This window comes from Psittacula echo (genome assembly GCF_963264785.1).
Source record: "Psittacula echo genome assembly, chromosome: 6".
Classification (NCBI taxonomy): domain Eukaryota; kingdom Metazoa; phylum Chordata; class Aves; order Psittaciformes; family Psittacidae; genus Psittacula; species Psittacula echo.
In genome coordinates, this window is record NC_137743.1 from 9,178,584 (window position 1) to 9,205,367 (window position 26,784).

The window sequence follows — 26,784 nt, forward strand, 5'->3', positions numbered from 1 at the left end:
ACTGATGCACTCTGCACTCAAATGCAATAGAAAACCAAGGTCTTGACCAGCTGCAGTCTTGAAAGATATGAGGGCTCTTGGGAAGAGCAGACGTTAGTCTGTGTTCGGGATGATTCCATCCAGGCCATTTCCCTTAGCACTGATTCATGGGCAAGGGTGTGCTGATTCACTCTGCGCCCCGCACAGCGCAGCACAGGAAACAGGGTTATCCCAGAAGATGCTGCAGTGACAGCCTCAAAATAAATGAAAGGGCTTCAGGATCAAAGGCGTGATGTAAAATATTAAAACATTTTCTGTCTCAAGGTCATCCATACAAAACCTATTATGGATTCTGTAATAATAGAAGCAGTCGCTTCATGGAAATTCATTTATTATAAGATCCCTTTTAATCCTCCATGCCTTTTTTAGCACAAAAAGTTGGATTTTTATCACCAGCTCTTTCATAAAACTTCCTATCGTATGTCTGGTAATGTGGCTGTTTCAGCAATTCCTCCTTGGAAATCCCATGCCTGCGAAACCTCGGCAACACGGGCAGTAAGCGACCTACACAAAGTTTAATAGAAAAATTTTACTGAATATCCTCTGTTTAATGTAAACAAGGCAGGAGGCAAAACAAGGAGTATATATTTCATATAGTTACACTATTTTACAGGGCACAGAAAGCATCAGGGATCATGGTTTGAAAACCCTGGATGAGACGCAACATCAGATGTGGATTTCCCATGTAGCTCCAAGCCTCTTACATCCTCCTTCCATTTTACCCAGCACTTTGCTTTAGTTAGTATCTCTTTTAGCAGGACAAATAGCAGTAATAAAATGCCACCTGTGAAATTCACAGCAGGCTATAGTAGAAATTACCATGCATTTACAAAGCCAAAGCCATGATTACTTGTGCCCTGTAAAATCGAGTGCGACAACCTTTACACTAATCATAGTGTAAGCAAGCTCAGGATTCTGGTCCTTTTATATATATATATATGTATATATATACATAGGTGATGTACAACCAGACTTAAGCTGTGGCTCAAGCCACAGCTCTTATATTGCACAGACAAATACATAGTAAGAACATTACACAGACAGGATGTGAATACCAGGAATATTACAGTCATATGAGAAACTAAGGACAAACTTGTTCTACCAGATCTAGTACATGGCTTATTACAAAATTTCCTGTATCAGAGTCTAAATCAAACACATACTGTAAATGGAAAAAAGAAGTAAAAAATGTGTCTATTTACACACAAGTGCATCAGGATTAAAATGTGGTTTGGATCTGCTTTTTGAAAGACAAAGTTACTCTAGTATTACCTCTCAAGTATTTCAGTCTAATACTAGCGGCCATATTCTCTAAGGTGATACGCACTTGCATTTCCCACTGACAGCTGGAGGATCTGCATATGCTGTGGATTTCAGGCCATGTATCTTCTCAGGTGTCCACCTCTGGGTAATAAATAACCACATACAAACACACGCACACAGAAAGGAAACGGGCACCTCAATGACATGCATAGATTGGAAAGGTGAAAACATGGACCTGGGCTAACTTCTAACCTTTTGTTTTTAAAGAAAGTGCATGAAAAGTATCACAAAAAACCCAACAAAAAACCAACCCACCATGAAATGAGTTCCATCTCTCAAAGAAAATTAAATCACTTTTACAAAAACAAAGGTCACTGTCACAGCAGTTCAGGGTTTGTAGGCAGCACTCACAAAAGCAGTTTAGGCTAAAGCAATCCAAAGGATTGCTTCGTTTCTATCAGGATAGATCCAAGTCTTATAAATTTATCACTGAATAACATTTGGTTTGCAAGAACATTGCCAATATTGCTGGAGACTGAACAATTACATCTTAATGAGTGCTTATACTTACATCTATTTATTTTCCTCATGGACAAGCTTGAAGGAATTGTGCTTGCAGCTCCGTAGGCTGTCTTGCACTAAAATGCCACAGAGGTTGCAGCAGTCCTTCCAGAGGCTGACTGAAACAATTCCTCACAGTGCAATGAGCTTAGGTTTCAGTGAAAACAACAACTACAACAAAAGAGGTGATGTTAATGCTTTCTTTTGAGATCAGGCATCTCTTGAATGGCTTTATAAATTGTTATATTACTTGGAATGCTCTTGCAAGTCCTGTTTAACATTTTCCTCACTTTCTAGTGAGATAATGCTACTACTAGCATTATCACTTCCAGTTTGCACTGAAATTGGGACATTAGAAGTATTCTGGAACATACACTTGTAAGTAAATAAATAATGAAAACAGAAAATTTGAGGCAGAAGTAATTAAGCTCAAGCAAAACCAACAAAGACCCAAATTCAGTAAAGCATCCTTGCTCAACAGTTTAACTTTGTTCATGTAAAAAACTGTGATTTAGAAATCAAATTCCTGAAATGAAGCTTCAGTTTGACTGCTTTTCTGAACTGGGACCTTATTTGTAACAAAAGCATGTATTAAACATCACTGCAGAGACATTTACATGTTCTAAACTATGTGTCAGGTATGCTATACTAACGAAGCTTCTAATATGGACTGACTGCAATAGACATCACTAAAAATCATTTGCTATTTTCAAAGTATGTTTCTAAAGACCAAAAATGAGAAAAATGTCATCTTTTTAAACTTTATCCTATGATGCTACTTGAACCTGAAAACACTACGGGGCTAAATTCAGAGAAAAAGAAAAGTTGAGGAATTAAAACAAGCTTGAGTTTGACAGATAAATGCAACGCATTGCACACAAACCTCCCAGTTTACAGAGCCACTGAATACAGGTTTCACCTGTTAAAATGCTTTCCCAGTTCCAGAACTGCTCTTCCCGGCTCAACCTTTACTGGAAGCTTTTACAGCAGGAACTTCTACATTGTTGTGACAAGAATAAATGTAGCCCATTAACTGTGACACTGCTGTAATTAACCTGCTAACTTAAAAGTCCTCTCAACAACCAGGTTCCATAAATATTAAAACCCAAGACCTCAAAGGCATAGATGGATTCAGAGTAGACTCTAATTCTAGGTACAGTCATGTAAATCCAGAGAAATTCTAACGACTGAGTGAATCAGTCCATATTTGCATATGAGCAACCACATTTGAAAGGGGCACCAGCTGTGCCAACAGGGTAGTAGGAAAGATAAAGGTAGAAAGACAATGTAAACACAAGGAGCTAAACTCTACCTTACCTGCCTACACTGTTGTGTTCATAGGAGGGGAAAGAGGTACTACACGCTTGTGCAGAGTGGGACAGGTCTCCAATCCAAGCCCCACAGTGTGACTGGAAGGTTAAAGCACTTGAAGGTTGAAGAACCTGACAGTGCACGTGGCAGTGAGCTGCAAGAACTGTCTGAAGCACAGGCTGCCATCACGCTAAAGATAGAAGCAAAGCACACTGAGGTCCGAATGGCCCTCTGCCTGCAGTGCAAATACCCGCCCTGGCTGATAGCATTCATAATGAAACAGATTCACTGAGAGACATCTCTGCATCCCAGCACTATGGAAAGCAGGAGAATATTTTGGTCCTGTATATGGTATCAACTGAATTGGCAACAGTGAATCTTTTGCTGGGTGCTACTGCGATGTTAGATAAGCAGTAAAAACACTGCTAAAAAGGACGAATCTTATGCTGCCAATTTTCAAGGCACAAAAGATTCTTAAACCAATTCAGGCTAAATACCAATTTAAAAGAAATCAAAAATACTGTTTCAGCAACAACTTCTAATGACCTATAATTAACTTCCCTGTAAAGGTGACATAAGTCAAGCAACTAGAATTCACATGTTAAAACGTAAAGCAAATCTAGTCACACAGACAACCTGAAGAGCAATCACATGGAATGATAGAGGCAAACATGCTAGGAACATGTACGCTTCAGATAGATTTGTTACAGATGTGATGCTGAATCAGGATTAATTCCATTAGTATTGATTTTATACTGATATATTGCTTGGATTAATCCATTGGGGAAAGAGGCTCAGAGTTGTCTTTAGGGTTCACCAGAACAAAAATGATTCCTCATTAATATATCCTACTGTATATGGATTGGTAGGGTTCTTTTAACCTCTTCATTTTCAATAATACACATTGCATCTATAGCTGTGATTTCCTTCCAACTGAAAAGAAAAAGAATTAAGAGATAAAAATGTTACAAAATTAATTTGCTTTAAAAGTAATATGGTCACAAAAGCGAATTGGTGCACGTGAGCCCCAGAACATACAAAAGACCCAATTCGCTAAACATCATTGTTACAACAGAATAACCAAGGTCTGACGTCTGTGGTTCTTCATGCAGCTTTTGCAGCTCTTCACACAGTGTAGAAACGCAGTGTACTGGTTTCTCCCCAAACTCCTTCAGTCGTATTCTAGGTCCACTTGAATCTCTCTTGCAAAGTCAACATCTGGTGAAAGCAACTTGTCTTGCCATTCTGCCAAATGTCAACTGACACTTTGCCAGGAGGCACCACCTCTTCTTATCGGGGTGTTGTCAATAGTCTTTTTGACTGAAACAAGCTGGGTGGTTTCACAAGCCTGGCTGCTCATCAAGGCTGCTTATGGTGTAGATGAGGCATGATACTTCACAAATGCAATTGCTGCCAGCTCTTTGCAGAACTCTTCCAGCACAATCACGCCCTCTAGTAACGTCATGTGGTCAATGCTGAGGAAGAAAAAACAGCAGAGAATCACCATTGCAACCCAATAAACCCAGCCATGGCTCTTGGAGAATATGCAATGTCTACTCACATGGGCCCTTCTGGCTCCAAGCCCAGCAGGCGTTTTCTGACCAGCAGAAGTTTGGGAGTGAAATCTGGGATGCGCTGGATTCTAACCATGAGGTCCCCGACAACCTGTAAAGCACAATGCCATCAACACACAAAGTTAACACCTTTGCAGAGTGTCTGGCAGCAAGGTTAAATGAGCCTTCAGTGCCCAGGATGCAGCCTCACTTCAGCATCCTCACAAAACATGTCCTCAAAAGGGGGGGTGTGGTGCATAAGGTAGAGATACCAAAGGACAGGAACTCCTGAGCCTTACCTGCCATAGCTACAAATGGTATTACTTATTCTAATTAACAATTAATTTGTCTTAGTAAATGTTGAGAGAGGCAATTGACAAGAAAATGCCTGGATTTAGAGAGAGCACAAGAGGAGAGAGTGAAGATTCTATTTTGAAATGGGGAGGGCTGCAGGAGAAAAAGGGAGCTAAGCCCTCTGTAAGTATCGGGCAAGCATCATTAACAGGCTCCCGACCAGCTTAATAACAGCTGGTGCGTGGGACAGGCGAGGGATCTCTGACTGAGGAGACTGCAGTGTGACAGGCACTCAGCCAGCGCTTCGAGGATGCAGGTCTGGCAGGAAGAGATGGAATCAGAGAGGGAAAGGAAGGGGATTTTGATAAATCCAGGACATTGCTGTCAAGAACAGTCTTCATCAGAGAAAATAATAAAGAGGATAAGTACAGATACTCATCCAAGCACAGGATATTCAGGAGTGTCATTTGCTTGTGTGTGTAGTATCAAAACCATCTTTTTCCCCTCCAGGTGCAAACCTGTACTTGGCTTGTTCCCAAAGCACTACCTGATGTTGCCTGCAAGTGACAACAATGTGACCTAGTGCAGTTTAAAGCAACATCATTGCCAGGGGGGATACTCTGCACAATGAAGCTAACCAACAAACAATTCTGAAGACATAGAATCATAGAACGGTTTGGGTTGGAAAGGACCTTAAGATTATCCAGTTCCAATGCCCCTGACATGAAGACACAAATATTCCAATGTTTTTGATCGAAAGTCCAATATCTTGATTCAGATCAAGAACATAAGTATCTACTTTCAGTAAGAAGCCACTTGCCAACTTAAACTACCCAGCAACTACTATCACTAAGCACAAAGCTAATAAATACATCAGTGCTGTATAGCCATATGTAGGTATTAACTGTGTTTACTCACCCTGACAATAACAGAGAAGAGAGACCTGCAGCCAGAAGCTAGGTTTACATAAGGATCCAAAAGGTATTCATGGATATGAGGATGGGGAAACAAGGCCAGTTTGGACAACACTGAAGTAACTTGTAAATTTACATCATAGGGCTGCAATAAAACAGGAAAACACAGAGCTCAGTTATTTTCATGCTGGCTTCTTTTCAACCAGCCACTGTTTGTTTAACTACTAGAACCTTATATACAGGGTTATGAATAAAGATCAAAAAACAGATTAGAAGTCAGGCCCAAACCCTCTGCTTTCTACAATAAGAATGATGTGAATATGACAGTTCGATATTAGATGTTATTATCTGTTTAATTGCTAGAATCACTTGAAGCTTTTGCACACTTGTTTACTGTAGGATAAATCCTTTTCCTGTAAAACATTTCTTCAGCTCAGTAGCTAAACAAATAGCATAGAATCAGCCTAGATTAAACATCTGCTTGCTTCTCCTGGAAAATACACTGTGAAGTATATAAGCTCAGGAAATGAGAGAGACAAATCCATAGTTACAGCTAATATGGTATTTCTCTTCCTCTACTTTATCTTCAAAAGAACCATTGCAGAAAGCCCAGTTATCTTGTGGCAGCATGCTATGGGAGATGAGACAGTCCTAGACTGGGAAGGTAGCATGGAATTCTAACTCCCTTCCTGATACCAACCAAATGGAAGAGGCAACACTGTCGGATGCCGGAAGACACTCATCAGTCATACGGAAAAAACAGTACCTAACTTTCTAGGAAAAAAAATAAGAGTGCCTGGCTTATAGGATTTACCACCCATTTCCATAAAAGCAAGTATTTTCACCATGGCTTCTGTATGCTCCAAATACTTTTTTTCCATCTTTGATTTTCTCATCACAGCGAAAACAGGCTGACATTTCAATTCAGCTCAACTCTGAAAACTAGTGGCATTTCCTTCCATCTATTCAGTGGTGGAACAGACTATGTTGACAAGAGATGGACAGACATTCCCTTGGTACACCCTATGCCAGTCTGAAGATGTTACCAAACATACGTAGTTTAATTTAACCTTGTTGATTTTATCTGAATCAGATTACAGGGCCCTCATTCAATCTCTCTGACTGCATATTGGCAGTAACATCCTTAGTGGCATAATCACATCTAGGAGAGGATGATTTCATGGCCTCAAATTATCATCTTTATGCTCCCAAGTTAGCATCCTATTGCAGAATCAGAGAACAGATTCTTCCCTTCCAGACTCTGTGAGGTTTGGAAGAATTCAGCTTCAGATTAGGACAGATATATTTAGATATGTCTAGATGTCTAAGCTCTCATTAGCCTACTCAACAGAGACCTTGATAACACTTGCCTACACATCAGCACCTCGTGCAATCTCAGATGTTCAGGAGTATCTGCTGGTCTCTTGGCAGTTCCAACAGAGCGTGGATGCTGTGAGATCCATGTTATAACCAGGAGCCTATGGGAATATCTTGGGCATCACAAAAATGGCAACAGATAGCTCAGTTCAGGTACCCAAGTCGAGCCTTCAGTCAATGAAGTCAAGGAAGCTAAAGAGACACCTACTTGCTCTTCAGTCTAAAAGCTCCAGAGCCTCCCAGAGCTGTTCTGACAAAACTTCCACTGACTAGATGTGGGCACACAACTAATACCTAGGTTCCTTATTCCTCATTCATTACCACACACTGCTGCATTGCAACGGGAGTTGTCTTATAGATCTTTCGAAGTGAAAGTACCTATTTCTCCCAGTCAGTGGCAGTTATTTCTGTACTTGATATTCAAGCAATAGATTCATCCCAACCTTCTAACAAGTGAAGCTTTCAGACCCTGGACCAGAGATGTTATAGGTAAAAAAGATCACTACATTTTGAGTTACTGTGGAAAACTTACTCTGCAGACAGAAACACAAATTCCTTCCATAAACACACTGCACTGCCTACCTAGCTGAAATGAGGAAGGTCTTTAGAGCTGTCTGAGTCAGTCAATTCATTAGGAAGCTTTGAAGCCATGAGCATTATGTGGGGTTCACAAGAAGAGAAGGAAACCAAGTAGTAACACGTGCTGCATTGTTCAGACAGATTGCTGCTGCGATTTGAACTAATTGAGAGCATTAAGGAAAGCTGCTTCTTCCCATGGAGCATTTATTTCTGCCCATGTGTCAGCAGACGCAGGAAGACAGCTTTATTATCAGGTAACATGCTAAAAAATGTATAACTAAAAAGGTTAAAACCAGCAAAATTTGCAGCTCAGGGAATTCTTACAAATTTCTTAGGAAAGAATCACTTCCATGGAAATGTGGAATACTAACAGGAGGAAGAAGGTACTATCTGGCAGATGAGGTACTGGATTTGAACAGCGTTGAAACAAGCTACTTCACCATCTTCTGTCAGAAACTAAATTAATGCTACCTACCACCTCTGCAAAGGACGGGTATCTACTGAGAAAACCTGATAAAACCACACGAACTACCTATAGTATTGTAACAAAGAAGAATAGACATCGAACACAAGATGTTAGTAGCACTGTGTCCCCACTAACTAAAGGCTTTTCAACATTTTTCACTTTGGACATTAGCACCCATTGTATCAGAACTGCCATTGACAGGATCCAGGTTTTGCTGTTTTGTACTGTTTTGTTTTTCCCTATGTGATTTATGTGTTTCACTGTGAATAACCCCTAGGAATTTCAGGGGCTTGGTATGATACAGTAAGAATTTACCCCTTCTGATTCAAGCAGTATATTTTAATTCATCTGGTGTCAAGAACCGTTTTTGACACCACAGATCGTACCATTTTGCTTGACTAACCCAAATGTGTGCCATGCTGACAGGTAGTATATCAAACTGGGGACTGTGCTTCCATGCCAGATGCTACTTTTGTTGTAATCATATAAATCTGACACTACAGAAGTTATAGAAAGTAAAGATCTTTCAAGTTACAACTTCTGTGTCATTGCTCAGACAAGGTTTTCATATCCATGAGGCTTTTTTTTTTTTCCTATGAGCTGGTGATGGCCAGTCTTCATGACTCCAATCTGTAACCGTTTCAGCTAGTCAAGTGTGCAGAACATGTTTACTGGAAACAAAATCCAGAGAATATACAACATAGGAATGGAAGTATTTGACTTTCTTTTCTCACTTCTGAATTGCAAAAGTTGGTACTCTCAAACATCCTTCACCCCTAAACACTCACAGAGCTTACCTAGAGACTACTAACGGCTTCCTGACCTGTCTCTTATTTCTGGTCAATGAAACGTCTAGTACCAAACAAGTGGCTAACAACGATAAGAGAGTGTTTGTTCACTTCTTCTAGTAAATTGAGAATACTGATCACTACAGCATCCTGCAATCTACAGAGACCTGCATCAAGGACATGAGACATTACACAATAATATGATGTTGTAATAGACACTGCAGTAATGAAACTTCATGGGACCTTATGGTGATTGCCCCTTAGCAGAGATGGAAGCATCAGACATTGAATTAATAACCTGCTTTTCCTTACCTGATCAAGAATCCTGCCCATTCTTTCAAACAGGACTTTCAAAAAGTGTCCTTCAAAAAATGATGCTTCTAAATTGCACTTTTCCAAAGGTCTGGGAGATCCAGGCCACTCCCACCGTAAACAGATGACACAATAATCCCGGAACTAGAAAAATACAGTGAGGAACACAGATTTAAGCCTCCATGGAAATAATTTCATTTCCTTTTAATAGTCCATGCATCTTAAAACCTTAATCTGTAGCTAAATGATAAATGTAAGCTCAAAAAGAACAGTCATTCTAAAGTAAACACTGTCAGTTTCTATGCAGGCACCTCATTTTCTTCTTGACATTCATGCTATTAGGGTAGTTTCAGAAACAATGAGTGGAGACGAGAGCTCAAAAAAAGCAGCTGGGGCCAAAACACAAAGCAAAGCCAACAATACACATCCTGATCAGGGTTCCTCTAAAGCAGGAACTACATTCATATACATTCTTGTTGACATCATGTTACCACACTTTCACTGAATTACATGTAGCTTATCTTGCTATCCAGTCTATATTGCTCCCTAATTCCCAGGACAGGAAAGGCATGTATATATGCAGGAGCTACAGATGAAAAGTACTTCAGGGCTTCCTCTTCCCTCTGTTTCCAATCACCCACAACAGTCCTTCCCAATGTCTGTCTCTGATTTGCTATGGGCTGCCTGATGTCTCACTTTCAAGGATTACATCTTGAAAGGAGCATAGGTCATAGCAGTGAAAATAAGGAACACAGGAATAAACAGTAGCAAAAGAGAGACAAAACAGACTCAGCAATTCTTCACTGCTTATAGCTTACCTACTTGTGCAGGCTCCCAAGAACAGAAATATGGAAGCAGAACAGCTATTTGGATGTAATAACAGCAACAGGCAGGGCTATTCTTAGGGGGGAAATATTTTATGAGCAGCCATAGCATTGTCAGGAAGTGACAGAAAGCAATTCTGTTCTCTAATAACTCCCAGAATACTCTTTTTCCCAAGACATGAAAGAAATACAAAGATAATATGTGTTTTCTGGCATCCAAGAACAGAACATAGGGGAATTTTACATCAACCTTTTACTTACTCTCCCTTTCTTTTCAGGGGAGACCACAGATAAAACAATATCATAAATACAGAAGTCCAAGCTTCCCATATTAAACTGCTGATATGATAATCCAGGGGTTATGGAACTTTTGAATTACCTACTAACATAGTTCCCTCAATTACTCCACACCTTTGCATAAATTTTTCTATTCTAGAAGATTCATAGGGCTTCAATAAACTGCAAATAGACAGTGACTGTCTTCTAACCAAGGAAACTTTAGATTATGTTGGTAAAACCAAACCCCACATTTATTTCCAACCAGTCAATCATAAAGCTTTCCCTACCTATCAAAACTCCCAACTTCAAACCTGAATGCCTTAGGCTGCGCATTCCCTGTGATGAGCCTTTATTTTTAAAGTCCCAGATTGCATAACTCCTATGCAGCATTTTAATTTCCCTTTAGTCCTTTCAAACAGCTTGGCAGGCAATTCTCCAAGAGAATGCAGATAAATGCAAAAGCAAATTAAGAGTCTATCTGCAGTTCAGATTTTCTCTCAGTGTGTTTGTTATATGAATATTAATGCATTTAATGTCATCTATTATTCCCACTAGAGTAATACAAGGTGGATTCACCATCAAAAGATCTCTCAAGGTAAGTCTTCATTAGAAACTAAAAATTGAAGTTCCCCATCTTCCATTACCAAAGATGCATTTAATAGGGCTATTTATAGAACCATCTGGATATTCTCATAACCGCTTCAAACTCTCAAGGACTAAGGAAGACTTTACTGACTTACTTGTCTGTGGGCATCTCTGAGGTAAGTATCATAACCTGTACCCTCCACGTGGTATGACGACTTGGCTTCATCGGGTACAAGACAGAGGAAACTAAAGAGAAAAGAAGTACATTAATGATTATCTATAATCCACAGAGCACCAGATCAATACTTTCTCATCACCTGTGACAGTCTACACAACACTGAATTGTCTGGCCAATTAATCCACAGTTTCTGCCATAACTTTATGTGAAGAACAGAGAACACAAAATCTATTGAAGCACGTCTCTTCTAACTGCTGTTTGTAATAACAAGATGCCTAGTTCAGAACTTTTGCATCTAGCACTAGAGGTAAAACCTCAGTGGAAGCATTTTATGAGAACCAGCAGACAGAATGGAGATGAAAAGGAATATTCATAACCAGGTCAAGTATTTGCTAAAGGTCAGACTCCACCCTACAAGAGCATAAGGAAAATGTACTGGGGAACAAATGAGCCAAAAGAGAAGGAAAATTGCAGTTAAAATTCTTCTTAACCTACTGCATAGGCAGTTTTATTTACCACAGTTAGTTGGTGGAACACGTAAGAATGCACAGGACTATGTGAATATAAATGTCCCAGTTACAAATAGCTTTTGCCAGGTATGCAGCACAAATACTCTGTGTCCTTATTACATCACCAATATCTGACCTAAAAAGCATCAGGAAATTCTGAATCTTAGAGGGGAACCGTCTTTGAAAAATAAATAAAACCCCTACAATTTCTGGACAGCAAAATAAAACTCAGTCTTTGCATCCTGTTTCCAAATTTCAGCTTTCCCCACACCCAAAGAACTGCTGGAGGCTCCTGTTAGATTTATATCCAGAAATATGTAGGAGATGACTTTTAGGATGGAGTTCATCTTAGCTGAAAAAATACAAATTGGCAAAACACTGCAAATCCTGCAAACATTTCTGCTCAGTGATGGAGATTGCAGGAGGTGAATTTAGGAGAGTGTTCTTTATGTCTTTGCTCCAAACCATGTCCACCATCAACTATATATAGCAGTACTAGGGGAAAGAGGGCAAGAAGTGATAATGCCATTCCATGCTGGCTGTCCTTGGGCTGTTTTCCTCTGGCTAACACCTTTGATTATTTCTGGGTAAGTAGATAGGTCAGCACTGAAATACCAGTGCTGCTTTGCTACTGTGTATTAACAGAGCAAACAGCAGTTGCCCTAATACTAGTTGCTAAGAGAATTACCATCACTAAGTTGCTTAGAGCAGAGCCTGTCCTTGTTGTGATATCCGATTTGTGATATGTCTAACACGCATAAAGGTATGTTGCAGGTGACAAGAGGTGCCCCTTGATTCTAAGGGAACAGAGAGTATCTCCAGCATGGCAATTATTTATATTATATATATATATATAAAAATATATTATTATATATTTTATATATATGTAGATAGATAGATAGGTAGATAGATAGATAGATAGATACACGTTTAAGGAGCCTTAGGAAGTTTGATGGTTTTTTTCCCCCCTAAGGAATTTATGGCAAGACTCCGCAGGAAGGCCAAGTCCTGTAACAGCAGTTTAAGTGTACCAAAGATGTTTGAGAAAGGGAAGTTGTATAATCAGTGAGGCTTTCATCACAAATTCTCAGCGTTCAACTACACTATTAGCTGGAAAGTTATTCTATTTTTCTCATTTATGTTGAATTATTTTTACTTATTGTAAGCTCTAATCTTTCAGGAGTAGCTTTCTGATAAAATGCCACATAATTTCCTCTGTGGAGTCACTTTACCAGCTGGCAGAGAATAACATCCATTACAGACTACATTTAATTTGCACAGTGTGTGCAGACACCCACACATTCAGAGAGCTCTTTAAGTGTCTGTTTCTTACCTATTTACAATTTTATGAACTTCAGTCTTCCCATCATTTTTTTGATGTTCTGGACTGATAGGTGGAGAAGGACTGAGCCACTCCTGCGTTGACAATGTGTTATCTGGAGACAGGTCAGTAAATAACGGATCTTCCTCTAGGTCTCTGTGAGATTGTATTAGGCAAAAACATTATCATTCATAGAATGTTATGGGAGGCAGGAAAATCTCTGGGTCAAAAGGCATGATTTCTATTCCAATTCTCTGAACAACTAGGGTGTTTTCCAGAACAGTATCATATGGACATCTTTTTACCTAATTAATATCCAGAAATATCAACCCTCACAAATACCCAACAAACTTTGTTTTGAAGAAAAGTCATAAATTCCTGATCTGAACAACAGATTAAACATTTCTCACTTATACAAAAAATCACTCCATGAAATCACTTACACTCTTCAGCCACACTTTTTATACTTGAGGAAATCATTAGGTTATTTTAGATTACTCAGAAATATCTAAGTTAAGATGCCTAAACTGGCTGGTGCAACCAGTCCTTCTCCTCCATTAGTAAAAAAGAAGTTACAAGAGTTATATAGGATATTTAAAAGGATTTTATGTAAAGTGTCCCAGAAAAGTTCTTCCATCAAAATGATTCCAGAACATAAATGTAAGCAAGACACCTAAGTGACTGACTTCAAGAAAAGTCTAATTGAAAACAGAACAAACATACATAGACTTAAGCTAGGTAGATGCATAAGTAAATTGATATATGGAGACCTTTGAGTGCCTATTGTTCTGGAAAGTTCTTTTCTGTTACTGTTCTAAAAACTTTCATAAGTTGCTGATACAATAATTTCTGCATCATTTTATGGATATTGGTTAATACATGGAGCACTTGAAGTGCTGTCTACACTCATTTTTCATTGAATTACCACTGCTCTGTTGTAAAAATAAAGATCCAAGTTAGCTGTTGTGAAAACTTCCCTTCAAAAAGAAACTTACACTGCTCCTGCAATCTGTCCATTCTCTATCACGTCTTTATCCTCTTGACAGAAAGGCTTGTATTCTGTATAGTTTCTTTCTTCTAAATTTCTCAGAACCAAATTATAAAGAATGTGCTCACTGGGTTTTTGCAAAAGGTGCTCAAACATTCGTAAAGTCATTATGCTGATCTGCAACATAAAAAGTGGCAATTCAGTAAACTGATGCACCGCTGCCTTACATGTTTTGCCATATATCTGGTTTGTACATTTTAGAACACTGTAATTACTTATTTATGTTATGGAAGGAAGCAAAAATCCAAAGAAAAATGAGGAAATTGTTATGTTGGATGTGGTACAAACATGGATGAATTCACACACATCTGAAAATCAGTATGGGGATGTACTTTTTTCCAGTAAAACAAAACCTGTTCTAAAATCTGCCAAAATAACAATACAAAGCACATCCAGAGAACTTTTAACTTTTCATATTACAATCAAATCCATGCTGGAAGACCATGATCATTGTGCCAGTGAAATACAGAACAGGACTTACAGTTAGTAATAAATATGCAGAATAAACCAAAGTCATAGTGGAATATCGTGACTAAAACTACAGGCTAAGATTTTTACATGGAGATATGTAGGCTTTTAAAAGGAGACTGACTTTAAGCAATACAGAGACAGTAAAGAGAGCTTTGGAGCACTTAGCTTTGCAAAGATCAACTCATTTATACACTTAATTCATTCTGACAGGGTGAGCAGGTAAAAATACTGAAAAACTGGTGTATGTGAAGGCACAGATCTGTATTTCAGGCAAGCTTGGCTTTTATTTGAAAAGTAGAGGGTGGAGGTTGCTCCACGTTAAAAATGAATCAAGCAGCTCCTGAGGAGGGATTTTACTGAAGTAAATGATTTTAACAATGCTCACTGTGTGTAAAGTGCTTAAATATTATATTACCTTTTAACTGGCATTGTGTATATTCTGACCACACTTACTTTAGATATAAAAGAAGTTTTTAACTATAGCTTATGCGATGACATGACAGAATTGACACAACATGGAAAACAGCAGCGATAAAACATATAATTAAAATGCAATTACAGACACCAATTTTGCCCTATCTTATATGTGAGCAAGCCTAACTAGATACACACAGGGAGCAAGCAAATTTAACAAAGACTCTTTATTAATGGGAAAACAATGCGCTAGCTGAAGGAAACAGCTTGATTTTCATTTTCTAAAGGGAATCTGTAGGGCTGGCAGTCAGAACTCTTTTCCTTGTCAAAAGAAGTTTGCTGTCACAAATATAAGTCCTCACAGTGGTGTTTTAATAGCCCCTACACAAGACAGAACTAGCTGGCAGACATTCTGATACCATTATCACTTCTCACCTCATCAGATATATGATCACAGTGTTCAATTAACCTGTGTCGCAGTGGATGTCTGTTGATGTCTGCCAAAGTTTCTGGCTCTCTGTGTTCTCCGAGTATAAAATAAACTGTTTCCTGCAGCAGGACATCTGAAGTCACCTGACGAACAATGCGATGCAATAGTGCAGTTGATGTGAGGATTCCGATCTCTGACCTGTTTGAACAAAAAATTTCATGTGTAGACACGCCAAGGCCAGGTTGGACAGGGCTTGGAGCAACCTGCTCTAGTGGAAGGTGTCCCTGCCCATGGCAGGAAGGTTGGAACTGGATGAGCTTTAAGGTCTCTTCCAACACAAACCATTCTGTGATTCTATCAATCTATGTAGTAGATTTCAGCTGAAAAAAATCAGCTTGATTCAGATCCTGTTCTGCTGCGTCTTGCAGGATGCTACTCACGTTTGCATCAGCTGGGGTTCCATAACATCAATGAAAAATCGTTCCCGCACAGCTTTTGCCATAGCAACAGCAGCAGTCTGAAACAAAAGTACAAAATGGTACGTCTCAAACTCAAAAGCTCAGAAACAACTGGGACTACTTATTTGCTGAATGCATTTGTATCATCGGTAAACATTTCAAACCTTTTGTGCTTCTTTGATGAGTTGATCACAGTAGTCAAACCATGAAAGAAATGAAATCAACGCTCTTTTCCCTGGAAAAGCAGATGCATCTTCTTTGTGGCTATAGGAATCCAAACTAGAGAGCATAGGGAAAAATACTTATTTAGTCTACAAGTAACTGAAGAATCTTGGACTTCATTCTTATCGAACTTAACAGAATAGTTAATGATCTATTGCAATGAAGTGAACATTAAAATAGCTTGTCTGACAGTCTACTAATCTGGCAGTGCTATCTATCATCCAGTGGCACGCTAAAGGGTACATAGTACACACAGCAGCAGAACTGTGGTTACGTTATTTCTTGCATCAGAAGGAAAACTGATCACTCAGTCTGTTCCTACAGGAAACACAGACTGCAGAAACTGAATCAATAACTCCTTTAGCCAGAGAACCACAAAATTAAGGCAATTGCTCTTCCCTATTCTCTAAGCAACCTCAATCAAGTCCACCAAAACCACACAGAGCATGCCTGAACACGTCTCACTTTAAAGGCTCTAAAGACTAAAAAATTCATCATTTTCTTTGGTGAAGTCCGATAAAGTTCTGGGTTTTTATCCTTCTAACTTCAAACTCCAACCACCAGAAGTTTTGGCTTGGTTTCCCAAATACCTACTTTTTGTTTCAGTACTAACAGATCACAAGCAATTCATAATAATGGAGTGGGGAAAAAGAGTATTTTGAGAATCTAACATGCAAGCACAATTAGCATAACAGGCCTTTATCTTCTGCTTCATGCTGCTGAGTTATGCAGTAACATTTTCCTCCTTTTTTACTGCAAACATTTTGCAACAACAGCCTGTTATCAAATACACCCTGTTATCAAATACACCCTTCCTCCTGCAGCAGTTTACAGTGCTGTGCACAGTGAAAAGTTTGCTTCCTAAATTCTTGACACCTGAACAAGACAATACTCTGTACCTGATACTACACCTACACTACCACTAACGTAATCCAGTGGAAAAACTTGCCCCTGAGGAATCTCTGCAAGGGACTGGCAGTCAAACCTGGTCTCATGTTAGAATCATGTGTACACTGGACACCCAAAGTCATACTGCTATGCTGCAGCTGGTATCTCAGCTCTGCTCTTGAGACTTGAGCACGTGTGGGTGACTATTTCATACAACTTATTTACCTGTAGAAAATTCGTTTCAGGGAGGGGTGTAAAGTCACAAAAATAACGTTCTTACCCCCAGTTAATTGCCTCCACTGTCTCAATGTCTAAGGGATCCAGCGACTGAGGCAAGGCTTTGTAGAGGGTGGCCAGCCTGTCCGTCAACAATTCACATAAACAAGTGCTTTGAGTCAGGCACTTGGCAGCTGCTGGTTCTGGCAAACTCACCAAAAGCATGAGGCCCTCACAGGCCTTTACTGCTATCCGGCCGTCCTGGCACAAGGGCATGGAAGAATTAATCAGAGGGTGAATGAAGCTCACTTGAAATCAAGAAGCAAACATGTCCCAAATAAACCCTCTCCGTTCCCCAATCAGTGAGTGAATGCATTTATTTTTCTTGCCTTTTCAGTCACTGAAACCTAGTTCTAGCGAATTTGCACGGCACAAAACAAAGAATCTCACCTAAATCCATGTCAAATACTAAGAATGCAACTGCAACCATCAGGTTGACAGAACTAGTGCTGTCGGTCTGCTTAAGACCAAGATATTACACAATGTAAACTCTCAATTAACAATGAGGTACAGCAGTAGATTTGGTTTCCTGCTCTCAACGTTGTGGCAATTACAGGCTTACCCAATGCACCTCTAAGTTTTCTGAAGTAATCTGAGTATGAATTTGAGAATGGAGCTGGGTACTGGTTAGGACAGTACAGTTAAAAGTAGCTTTTTAAGTACTCTTTTGTGGTATATTTAACCAAACAATCCTATGCAGCTTGTGTGTGAAACGTGCAGCATTCTATGCAAATTGCTCAAAACATATTACTATTAATATACTTTAGTATTACTTTCTAAAAATAGTATTTTTACTTTGGTCTGAATTGGAAAAGAAAATTGCCAATTTACAACTGCCTGCAAAACAAATCTCATTTTACTTTTCGTATTTAAAATACAGTGTGCGCATACATGTATATTCACTTCCTCTGCCCACTTCACACAGCATCTGAACTACTTCATTTTACCACATTAAATAGAACAAAACCCAAACAACTCACAGGACTTTTAGTGAGGTTTAGTAGAGAATTCACTAAATTATAGTCTTGATTTGGACCAACAGTGGAAGACTCGGGTGATGATGTGACATTTAGTTCATCCAGACTGAAAGACAGCTCATCTGCCTGTTGTGGGAGATCATCTTCCTTCTCCATTTGCTCCACACCAGCAGCACTGGGCATTTCTTCAGGCTGAATGGGCTGTTCCATTTCTGTTGTCGAAGAGTCTTGTCCTCTTATCATGTCCTCTGTGATTACATCTGCTGATCCTTTGGAAGCCATTCCTTTTAACTTATTCTGCAAAGCGTTTGTTTGGAATTACACAGTTGAAATTACTGTTCATCCTGAAGCAGAACTTTACTAAAAGCAATTTTTTAACATCACCATTTGAAACACTTCTCTACAAGGCTGGATACAGTAACCATGTAGAATGCAGTGGGCTGTGGATGTACGGGAGTTTTTAAACCTAAACCATTTTTCAATTTGCCTAAATTTCTCCTAAGGCCTGTACTATTCTGCTTCAGGGCTTAATATGCCATTTCTTTTTCTCTCCACCATTGAGGCATATATTCACTTGATTTGATATAAGTTTTTCATTTACCTTATGATTGCACCTTTAGACCTCAGCACATACTATGAAATATCTCTCTCTAGGTGAATTTAGCTGACTATTTCCAGTTGGAGTCATAGAATTAAACTAATTCTAAACTTCTTGAGATTTTACCTTCAACAGGAAAGGGAAATAAAGGCCTTTTATCACTGCAGAGTACTTAAGTTGTGTTTCTTACAAAGAAAAAGTTGAGTAGATTAAATGGAGAGAAGATACTGGAAGTTAACACTGGATACGACAATAGATTACAGACCCTTCCTGGAAGCTACAAAGCATCCCTACTTAGCCTGGAAGAAAGCAACCCATCTTCCCATAAATCTGTCTCCAGCCCATAAAAAGACATTTAAATTTGTGCTCTGTGATAACCATGAAGAAACACACTGCAAGGCAAGAATTCAGTGTCCTTCTGGCATAAGAACAAATGAGTAATACTTTATTAGAACCATAAATTAGACTTCAGCACAAGACAATTTTTCAAGTGAGTACAGAAGTGAGATTTTAAATCCAAATGGCTCCCCTTCTCTATGATAACACCAAAATCATTACAAATATATCTCAAGCATTAATAATATAAAAGAGTAACCATTTGGGGTTAATGGCGTTTAGTGCATACAAACCAGAAGGGACTACATGCCAGTCTCAGGCAGCAAACTTGAGAGCTGCTCTGCATGCTTGCTTGATTGATGTGCATTCACTGTGGAGAATTTGTACTGAATGTTGCGATACATTCATATAACCAACTCCCTGGAGAGGCAACATGGTGGTAAAAGCAGCACACTGCATGCTATAAAATAAGTATGATTTTTGAGTACAGTAGAAAAATTACTCCTTCAACACATGCTTTTTTATTTTACAGTGTGAAATGCATAAGGCTGCAAAGCAGCTCAAATGTGTCTGTGAACCAAGTCTGTCTGTCCCTAAATCTTCTAAAGTCTTTCAGTATGCTCCCATATATTTTAGCAATACACAGGAATATCTGAATGACAATGTCATGCCTTGCACATAAAGCAGAACTAAAGGCTGGAAACGCATTTATAAAATACTTAGCTTACATTGGTCTATTACCTCATGTCTGGACTCTTCTGTCATTTGAAAAGCTTAGCTAAGGCATCAATGAGAAGACCTAATACATGTAACTGTATAAATATCCCCTCCATAGTTCATTACTTTTACACTGGCAGGTAACACAGAGCAGTCCATACACTGGACAAGACATAGGCAGAGTTTTTACGTGTATTTAAGCTTCCTATTGTCTAATCATGCAATTCTGCAGCTTAGCTGCTCACCTGCCTCTTGTAAAGGTGCAAAACAGGATCCTGAATGACCTAATAGACAGGGTTACATAAAACATATATTCAATGCTTTCTAGACAAAGTACCCCTCTAAGTGAGGTCAACATCAACACAGAGCAAACAATATATAAACACATCTCTATATTTTCATGATATGTAACTATCAGAATTTCAACATCTGTGGCAGATGATGCCATGGATAAGTTCAAATAGATTTAAAAAGAATTCTGTGAAAAAATCAAGTGATATCACAGCTAATGAGAATCGCCACTTAATTCATGGTGAGGAATATAAAGCTGGCAATTTGTAGCGATGAAAATAGAGGTGAATAGTGAAACTAGTGTTCATTTTATATGAAGGTACAACCTTTTAACAAACCCTGTAACAGAACTTGTTTCAGGTCTCAAGAGCAGAAATTGAATCACAGATAATCACAAAACAATCAGCTGCAAGGAGTATCTCATGTAAGGTATGATAAGATGGGGCAACTAAGGAATAAACGAATAAGGAAAAACATGAGGCAACAAGTTTAGCATAAAATGACTGAGATAGAGGTGATAAATGTTCCTATGTATGTTCTTTCTCTCTACACAGGAACACGGAAAACTCAGTTTAAACAGAATTAGTATATGGATTTTAAAGGTTTAAAACCAGTTCTTAACAGAAGTAACTCGCCCAAGAGATACAGTTATGCCATACAGCTTTAAGCAATAGAGCTGAAAGATTTTTCTAAATACAAACAGCATTCTGTCAGCAAACTATTTCTTACGGAATCATACAAAGAAAATCCTGGGTTTATACACATTCATTTTTTTGTGTTCATAAAATACATAAAATAAGAAACTGATTAGGCAAAGAAGGAAGCAAAACTAACAGATACAAACAGACTGCTTTGCAGAGATGTATTTGCATTTCAGTTTCTAATTTTTGTGATTTTAGAGATAAATGCCACAGAGAATTCTGTATATTTACCCCTTCACGCATTTGAAGGTTAGAAGTAGCTACCAACTCACAACAACAGCATCTCTAAGAGGCATATAGACATGAACAGAATATTCTATTCTAATAAAGAACAATTCTGCACCCAAATACCTTATCCGGAAACAACTGTCAGAAGTCGTGAAGGCATATTCCTTAGGCTCTGACATTTAGAATAATGTTGTGAAGGAAATAGGAGCTCCAAGAAATATTCTTCAGCTTGCCTGAACTCTATAGCCAGCATTTTGTGGAACTAGAGATCTCTGAAATTTGGAATCATCTGGGTTCTCATGTCTGATTTTGAATACTGTAATCTTGCTACTTTTGGGAAGAATGGCAATGCCTGACAAAACACGTGTGGTTCTTATGATTGCGATTCTCAGGTTTGTTTTCAAGGGCACAAATGACATTAAAAGTAATCCTGGTTTGGACTTACTACCTTATTCTGCATCTAGTAGTTTGCTTCTGAGTGCTTCTAATGTTTAAACCCTAACTTGTCAATCCTTACACCATTTCTACAGCTTGTGCAACTACAGTAGACACAATGGCAATCAGGGTTGTATTTAATTAAGGTAAAAATAAACTCAAGATAGATTTTTCACTACTGACTTGTGATATTCATATACTCAATGGAAAATAATGTATCTTTGCAGTTTAGCAGCCTCTGCTGTTACAGATCTTGTTTGCAGAAAGCTTGAAAATATTTGTGGAGGACACTACATCTACATCTTTTCACCTACATATCATACGCTTAATAAATACAGTGTCACTACAGCAAACATCAAAGTGGGAGCAGGAGGCATTTCTAAACAGACTTTTATAAATTAAACTTCTATATGCTCCTTCTAAACGTGAACAGAAAGCCAGTGTAGAAATTTTCTCCTTCCACTCTGATTTCATCCATGCCACACGTTAAGTTTGAAGAGGGGGTAAAGATATTTCGCTTTCTTACAGATAGAAAATAATGTCATATTGTAGATTGTGAGCTGGCACTGCAGCTAGATCATATGTGCCACTACCAAATAAGGGCCCGATCCTGCAGAACACTTAGCAACTTGCAAGGTGTCAATGCCCCATGCAATTTGTCCCTTAGTCTTTGTTGGGCTGAAGACAAAACAACATCAGCAATCCACTGTCTCCCTCACACAGTAATCTACATTATAATCCATGTCCCTACTCTAAAGATACTTTCACTACAAAGGGTAAGGACCTCAGGCAGGTGTATTTGTGAGCCCTGAATGAAATTCTAGTAAAAATAATCAAATGTATCAAGTCTCTGGAAGTAAAAAAACCAAACCAACCAACTTCTAACATCACAGGAAAAAAATTACAGAGTGAATGAAAACAAATCTAAGAAGCACAATGTGATACCTTCACTTCTCCATTAGATTTTGTCTGTGACACAGTAAATACACCCAGAAACTTCTGATCTGGTTTACTCACCTCAAGGAAGAAGTTGACCAGGTACGGATCCTGTTTCAGCTTTGCACATACTATACAGAGAAACTGAATTTCTTCATTTTCTGTTGGTGTTGCCAGAACTTCACCACACAGCCTGATTAATTTCTGTCACATAAAGAAAATCGAACATTAAGAGAGAGAGGAAATCATAGCTTTTTTCTAGGAATGATGGACTGAGTTCTTTTTCTATACACATACTACAGTGGTGTAGGATTATTGACTTAAACATTTGCTCTAGGTTTAGATTGCTGTGAACAAGACTTCTTTATTACTTTTGACTTGCATTGCAGTTGCAGTTCAAGGCTCTAATCATCAATACATTAAACTGATATTGCACTTGAGCAGTTTCTTTAACTCACTTGACAGTGGATGAATTAAAGAGCTCATAAGCTACAGCAGAATAAGAGAAACTTGTCATGCTACAACATACCCTACTTCAAATTTGAACAGTACCTGCACTGGCCTGTGCACGTTTATGTGGGGAAGAAGAGGTTGCCGTATTCTTCCAAGAAGTTTAGTATAAAAAGCCAAAACTTGCTGTTTCATTCCTGGAGGGCACTGAAAGAAACCAGATGAACAATAACAACAATGTAACTGACCATGGAGGGAAACAAGATGCAAATTTGTCACTCAAAACGGCTAATGAAACAGCAACAATTCATCCCAAAGCATTTTTAAAATACCATCATCTGTTAACACATTCCTTTTATCAACATTAACAGAGAACAACCAAAAATGTTGCATTTCATTACTGTTTCCTTTTTCAACTTATTCATGATTCAGTTAATTGCTGTAGTGCAGACTTCCACCAATCTTTACATGAAATATTCCCTACCAATACAATGATAAGGGGAAATTAATTGGCTACGTGTCAGCTGTCTAATTTTATGGTACTGTGCTGCAAACCCCAGCAATTCAGTGAGTCAGTACGTACAAATAAAGGATGATAAACACCTTAATGTCTGCAAAATGCATTTTGAATTCACGAGCAATTAACCTTAGACAGATAAAAGTGTTTACAAACAGATGTTCCAGGCCAAGAGAAAGCTGTTGTTTTCCCTCATATTCAGCAGAATACAAATCACAAGTATTTGTGGAACATCCAGACCCTTGTTCTACTGTCTCTCATGCATCACGTCACATGACAGTACTTTCACATCTCCATGAGATCTGATGGCTCATGGTCCTTCGTTTCTAGCTAAATCCCCCCTGACTTTGAGTCCTCCCATGTCAATAAATGCTGTTATTCCATAGGTTAATTTTAACCCACATAATTTCTCTTATCAGACTGACTGGGAGTACAGCATGAGTGGCAACAGCCAGGAGGACAATGCCTAACGTGGGTCTCCTCCCAAAGTAATTATCCCTAGATTATTAATCCCAAATTATCACTGAGTTATCAAGCAATCCATTGAAAATGGACTGTCAGGGTGCATTTACAATAACATAGTAAGTCTAAGTGATTGCTATGAAAGGATATTACTCTTTTTGCAACAGATCTTTGCAACATCTTGCAAGCACTGAACTGTGTGTTTACTTCAGATGTATCAACTCAAAAGTGGCAAGCATAAAGACAGGCTGTAGAAGAATTGCCTGTACAGGCGTATTTGCGTGAGTGCAAAATGACTTCTTTCAACTCTTAGAAACACACTACTAATTACCCACTTCACATATGTCACCATTTCATCTTGGTTTCTTGGCAAAATTTATAGATTACTGAACAAGCTGTATTTCTGAGCAAGTATTTTCAATACATCTTAGTCTGATTGTAGAACAGCTGATATAGGAACAGCTCTGGTCCTTGCAGAGCAAGGAACACCCCAGGCTCAGACAGCCAGTACCCTACATGTCTACGTATGTAAAATCTAGCAGATTAAGAACCCATGACACTGTGTAAAAGACTGACTGACAATGAAACCACGGAGAGCTCCAGTTATCCTTGGATCAGGATACACCACACTTTTCTAACTGCATCTGCATCATCGTACACTTCTAGCACAAGGGCTGCTAAGTTAATTCATTCCATGATCCATCCAATCCCATACATGTCAGCTCATAAGTCTGCCAAGAAAGACAGCAACAAGAATGCACCAAACCCATGACACTAATTTCACATGTGCCACAAAGCAGGCATGAGAAGAACCAAACAACACTGCCACGGGCTGCATTCATACCAAAGAACTGGATGTGAAAGCTGTCTGGGAATCAGCTTAAATTAATGCTTTCTGACATGGAAGTCTTTCTGAGCAATAACTTACCACATTCCAAAAAATGAAACAAAGTCTGAATTTAATACAGCGCTTTTCACCCAAGAATTTCCCAACACTTAGCAAAGGACAGAGAGGGAAAATACTCTGTTGTAGAGCCAGAAAAATACTAGACTGAACAAATATGCTTGTCCTGCTTCTAGCTTCACAGTCAATACTATGAGTGGTGAGCAACAAATCTCAGAGTTCTGCCTTGGTCAGCATTTCTTTGGTTGGCTCACTTCGATCATACTTGTAAAAGACAGTTATTCATAATACATTGGTAACACAAGCAAACAACTATTTGCTATAGTTCAGTGTCCCACACTACCACCTACTGTAGAACTTCAGCCTCTATCACAATCAGGAGTTCATACAAAAAATAATGTGCTCTGCTGAGAAATACATACATCAGCTTTTCCTAATGTGTAGAGTGTCTCCAAAATCTTGTGATGTAGCAAATATTCCATACATGGTCCTGTTTCACCTGATTCCCTCTCATTTTCTTCTTGAACTAGAATATCCAACATCTGTTCCAAGTGAGAAGGAATGTTGGTATCAGTCACAGGAGCTTTGTCATCTAAATAGAAGAGATGTGCAGTTAAGAATGATTAAACTATTGTCCTCACTTTTCTCAAGTTCAGTTCCAAATGTAAGATTTAGAAACACGACCACTCATTAAAGAATCTTCTATAGAATATGCAAGTTTTTTAACATGTCTTACACTGAAGTTTCAGAACCATATCTGGAAATGTAAACTGGAACACTCATTAGGCAGATATCTAACCTTGCAATGGGGAGAAGATGAAATGCCGAATTTCAAAACATGCATTAATTACACAGTCAAAAAGGAAAACCTTCATAGGCAGAAACCAAGCTTAAGGAGGGATAGGTTCTACTCTCAATCTTCTGGTTAATATCCACCCTTGTCTTGGTAACTTCCTCTCTGCCTCTTCACATAGTATTCTGAAATCTATAAACAGCCTCCAACACCAGATAATTTGCAGCTGACCACTTCCTTTACAAACTATGTAATTAAATAAATGGTTTTTCTAATGATAACAACAAAGAAAACCCAAAATCTATGCTATTTATTCTTCAGTTTTAAAATTGCCTTTTATACTTTCTGCATTAAAGCAGCATTCTGTCAAACTTTTATGAAGAAATGGGTATGACTGATATTATCATGGTAAAGTCATGAAACTGCTGTGGATTTATGCTCCTGGCAGTGGGAGCTGGCACTAGCATGTTGCAAAGCACACACATCCATGGAGATTTTCCTATGTATTTTTTTCAGCTCAGTTCTACTTGAACAACTATCCCACAAGGGAAATGGTTACTACTGCTTATGCAATAACCTAAAAATAACTGCCACTTGCATGCAAATGGCAACAAGATCACAAAGGAAAACTGCCGCGTCAGTGTGATTATGATCTCTACCACAACTTCCAGTTTGCCTCCAGTGTTTTGCTTGAATGTCCTAGGCATGATTCTGCTCCCATTGCAGAGGACAGAAATATATCTACTGAATGGCAGTTTGTTTTTCACAAGACTTCTGAAAGTGTGGGACAGAGAGGTTAGCTTTTATTGCGCACTACGTAATCACAAGTATCAGTTTTCCCGTACCATCCTGTCATTTCTACCTTAGGGGACATCACATAGTGTTCCGAAAGACGGATATTTACAACCGAGGGTTGAGTTTCAGCTTCTAAGAGTAAATACTGGCATAAACAAATCACCAATCCCACAAACAGTCCCACAAATGCAGATTCAATAGCTACTCTAGCAGAAATACAGAACTAATAAGCTCGAGCAAAGCATGGTAACATTCACCTTAATAGTGTAGTAACTAGGACCAAA

General features: G+C 38.7%; 1 protein-coding gene across 3 annotated transcripts in view; it reads right to left on the reverse strand.

Moving 5' to 3' along the window:
- Positions 1 to 422: 422 nt before the first annotated feature.
- The window catches only part of FHIP2A (FHF complex subunit HOOK interacting protein 2A), a 35,219-nt gene continuing 8,857 nt past the window's right edge, over positions 423 to 26,784 (reverse strand). The window contains exons 3-19 of one of the 3 annotated variants that reach the window (XR_013957220.1): positions 25,335 to 25,504; positions 23,132 to 23,236; positions 22,661 to 22,783; positions 18,341 to 18,634; positions 17,365 to 17,561; positions 16,139 to 16,253; positions 15,957 to 16,033; positions 15,522 to 15,714; positions 14,149 to 14,318; positions 13,166 to 13,309; positions 11,301 to 11,391; positions 9,458 to 9,601; positions 5,940 to 6,080; positions 4,736 to 4,839; positions 1,874 to 4,649; positions 1,367 to 1,443; positions 529 to 543 (exon numbers count right to left, since the gene is read on the reverse strand). Coding sequence is in view for 1 of the 3 variants with exons in the window: in XM_080621334.1 (XP_080477460.1) it covers positions 4,544 to 4,649; positions 4,736 to 4,839; positions 5,940 to 6,080; positions 9,458 to 9,601; positions 11,301 to 11,391; positions 13,166 to 13,309; positions 14,149 to 14,318; positions 15,522 to 15,714; positions 15,957 to 16,033; positions 16,139 to 16,253; positions 17,365 to 17,561; positions 18,341 to 18,634; positions 22,661 to 22,783; positions 23,132 to 23,236; positions 25,335 to 25,504 (2,174 nt within the window). In the remaining 2 variants the exon portion in view is untranslated. Of the gene's footprint in view, positions 4,650 to 4,735; positions 4,840 to 5,939; positions 6,081 to 9,457; positions 9,602 to 11,300; positions 11,392 to 13,165; positions 13,310 to 14,148; positions 14,319 to 15,521; positions 15,715 to 15,956; positions 16,034 to 16,138; positions 16,254 to 17,364; positions 17,562 to 18,340; positions 18,635 to 22,660; positions 22,784 to 23,131; positions 23,237 to 25,334; positions 25,505 to 26,784 lie in introns of all 3 variants that reach the window. The other 2 variants (XR_013957219.1, XM_080621334.1) reach the window with 2 other exon arrangements.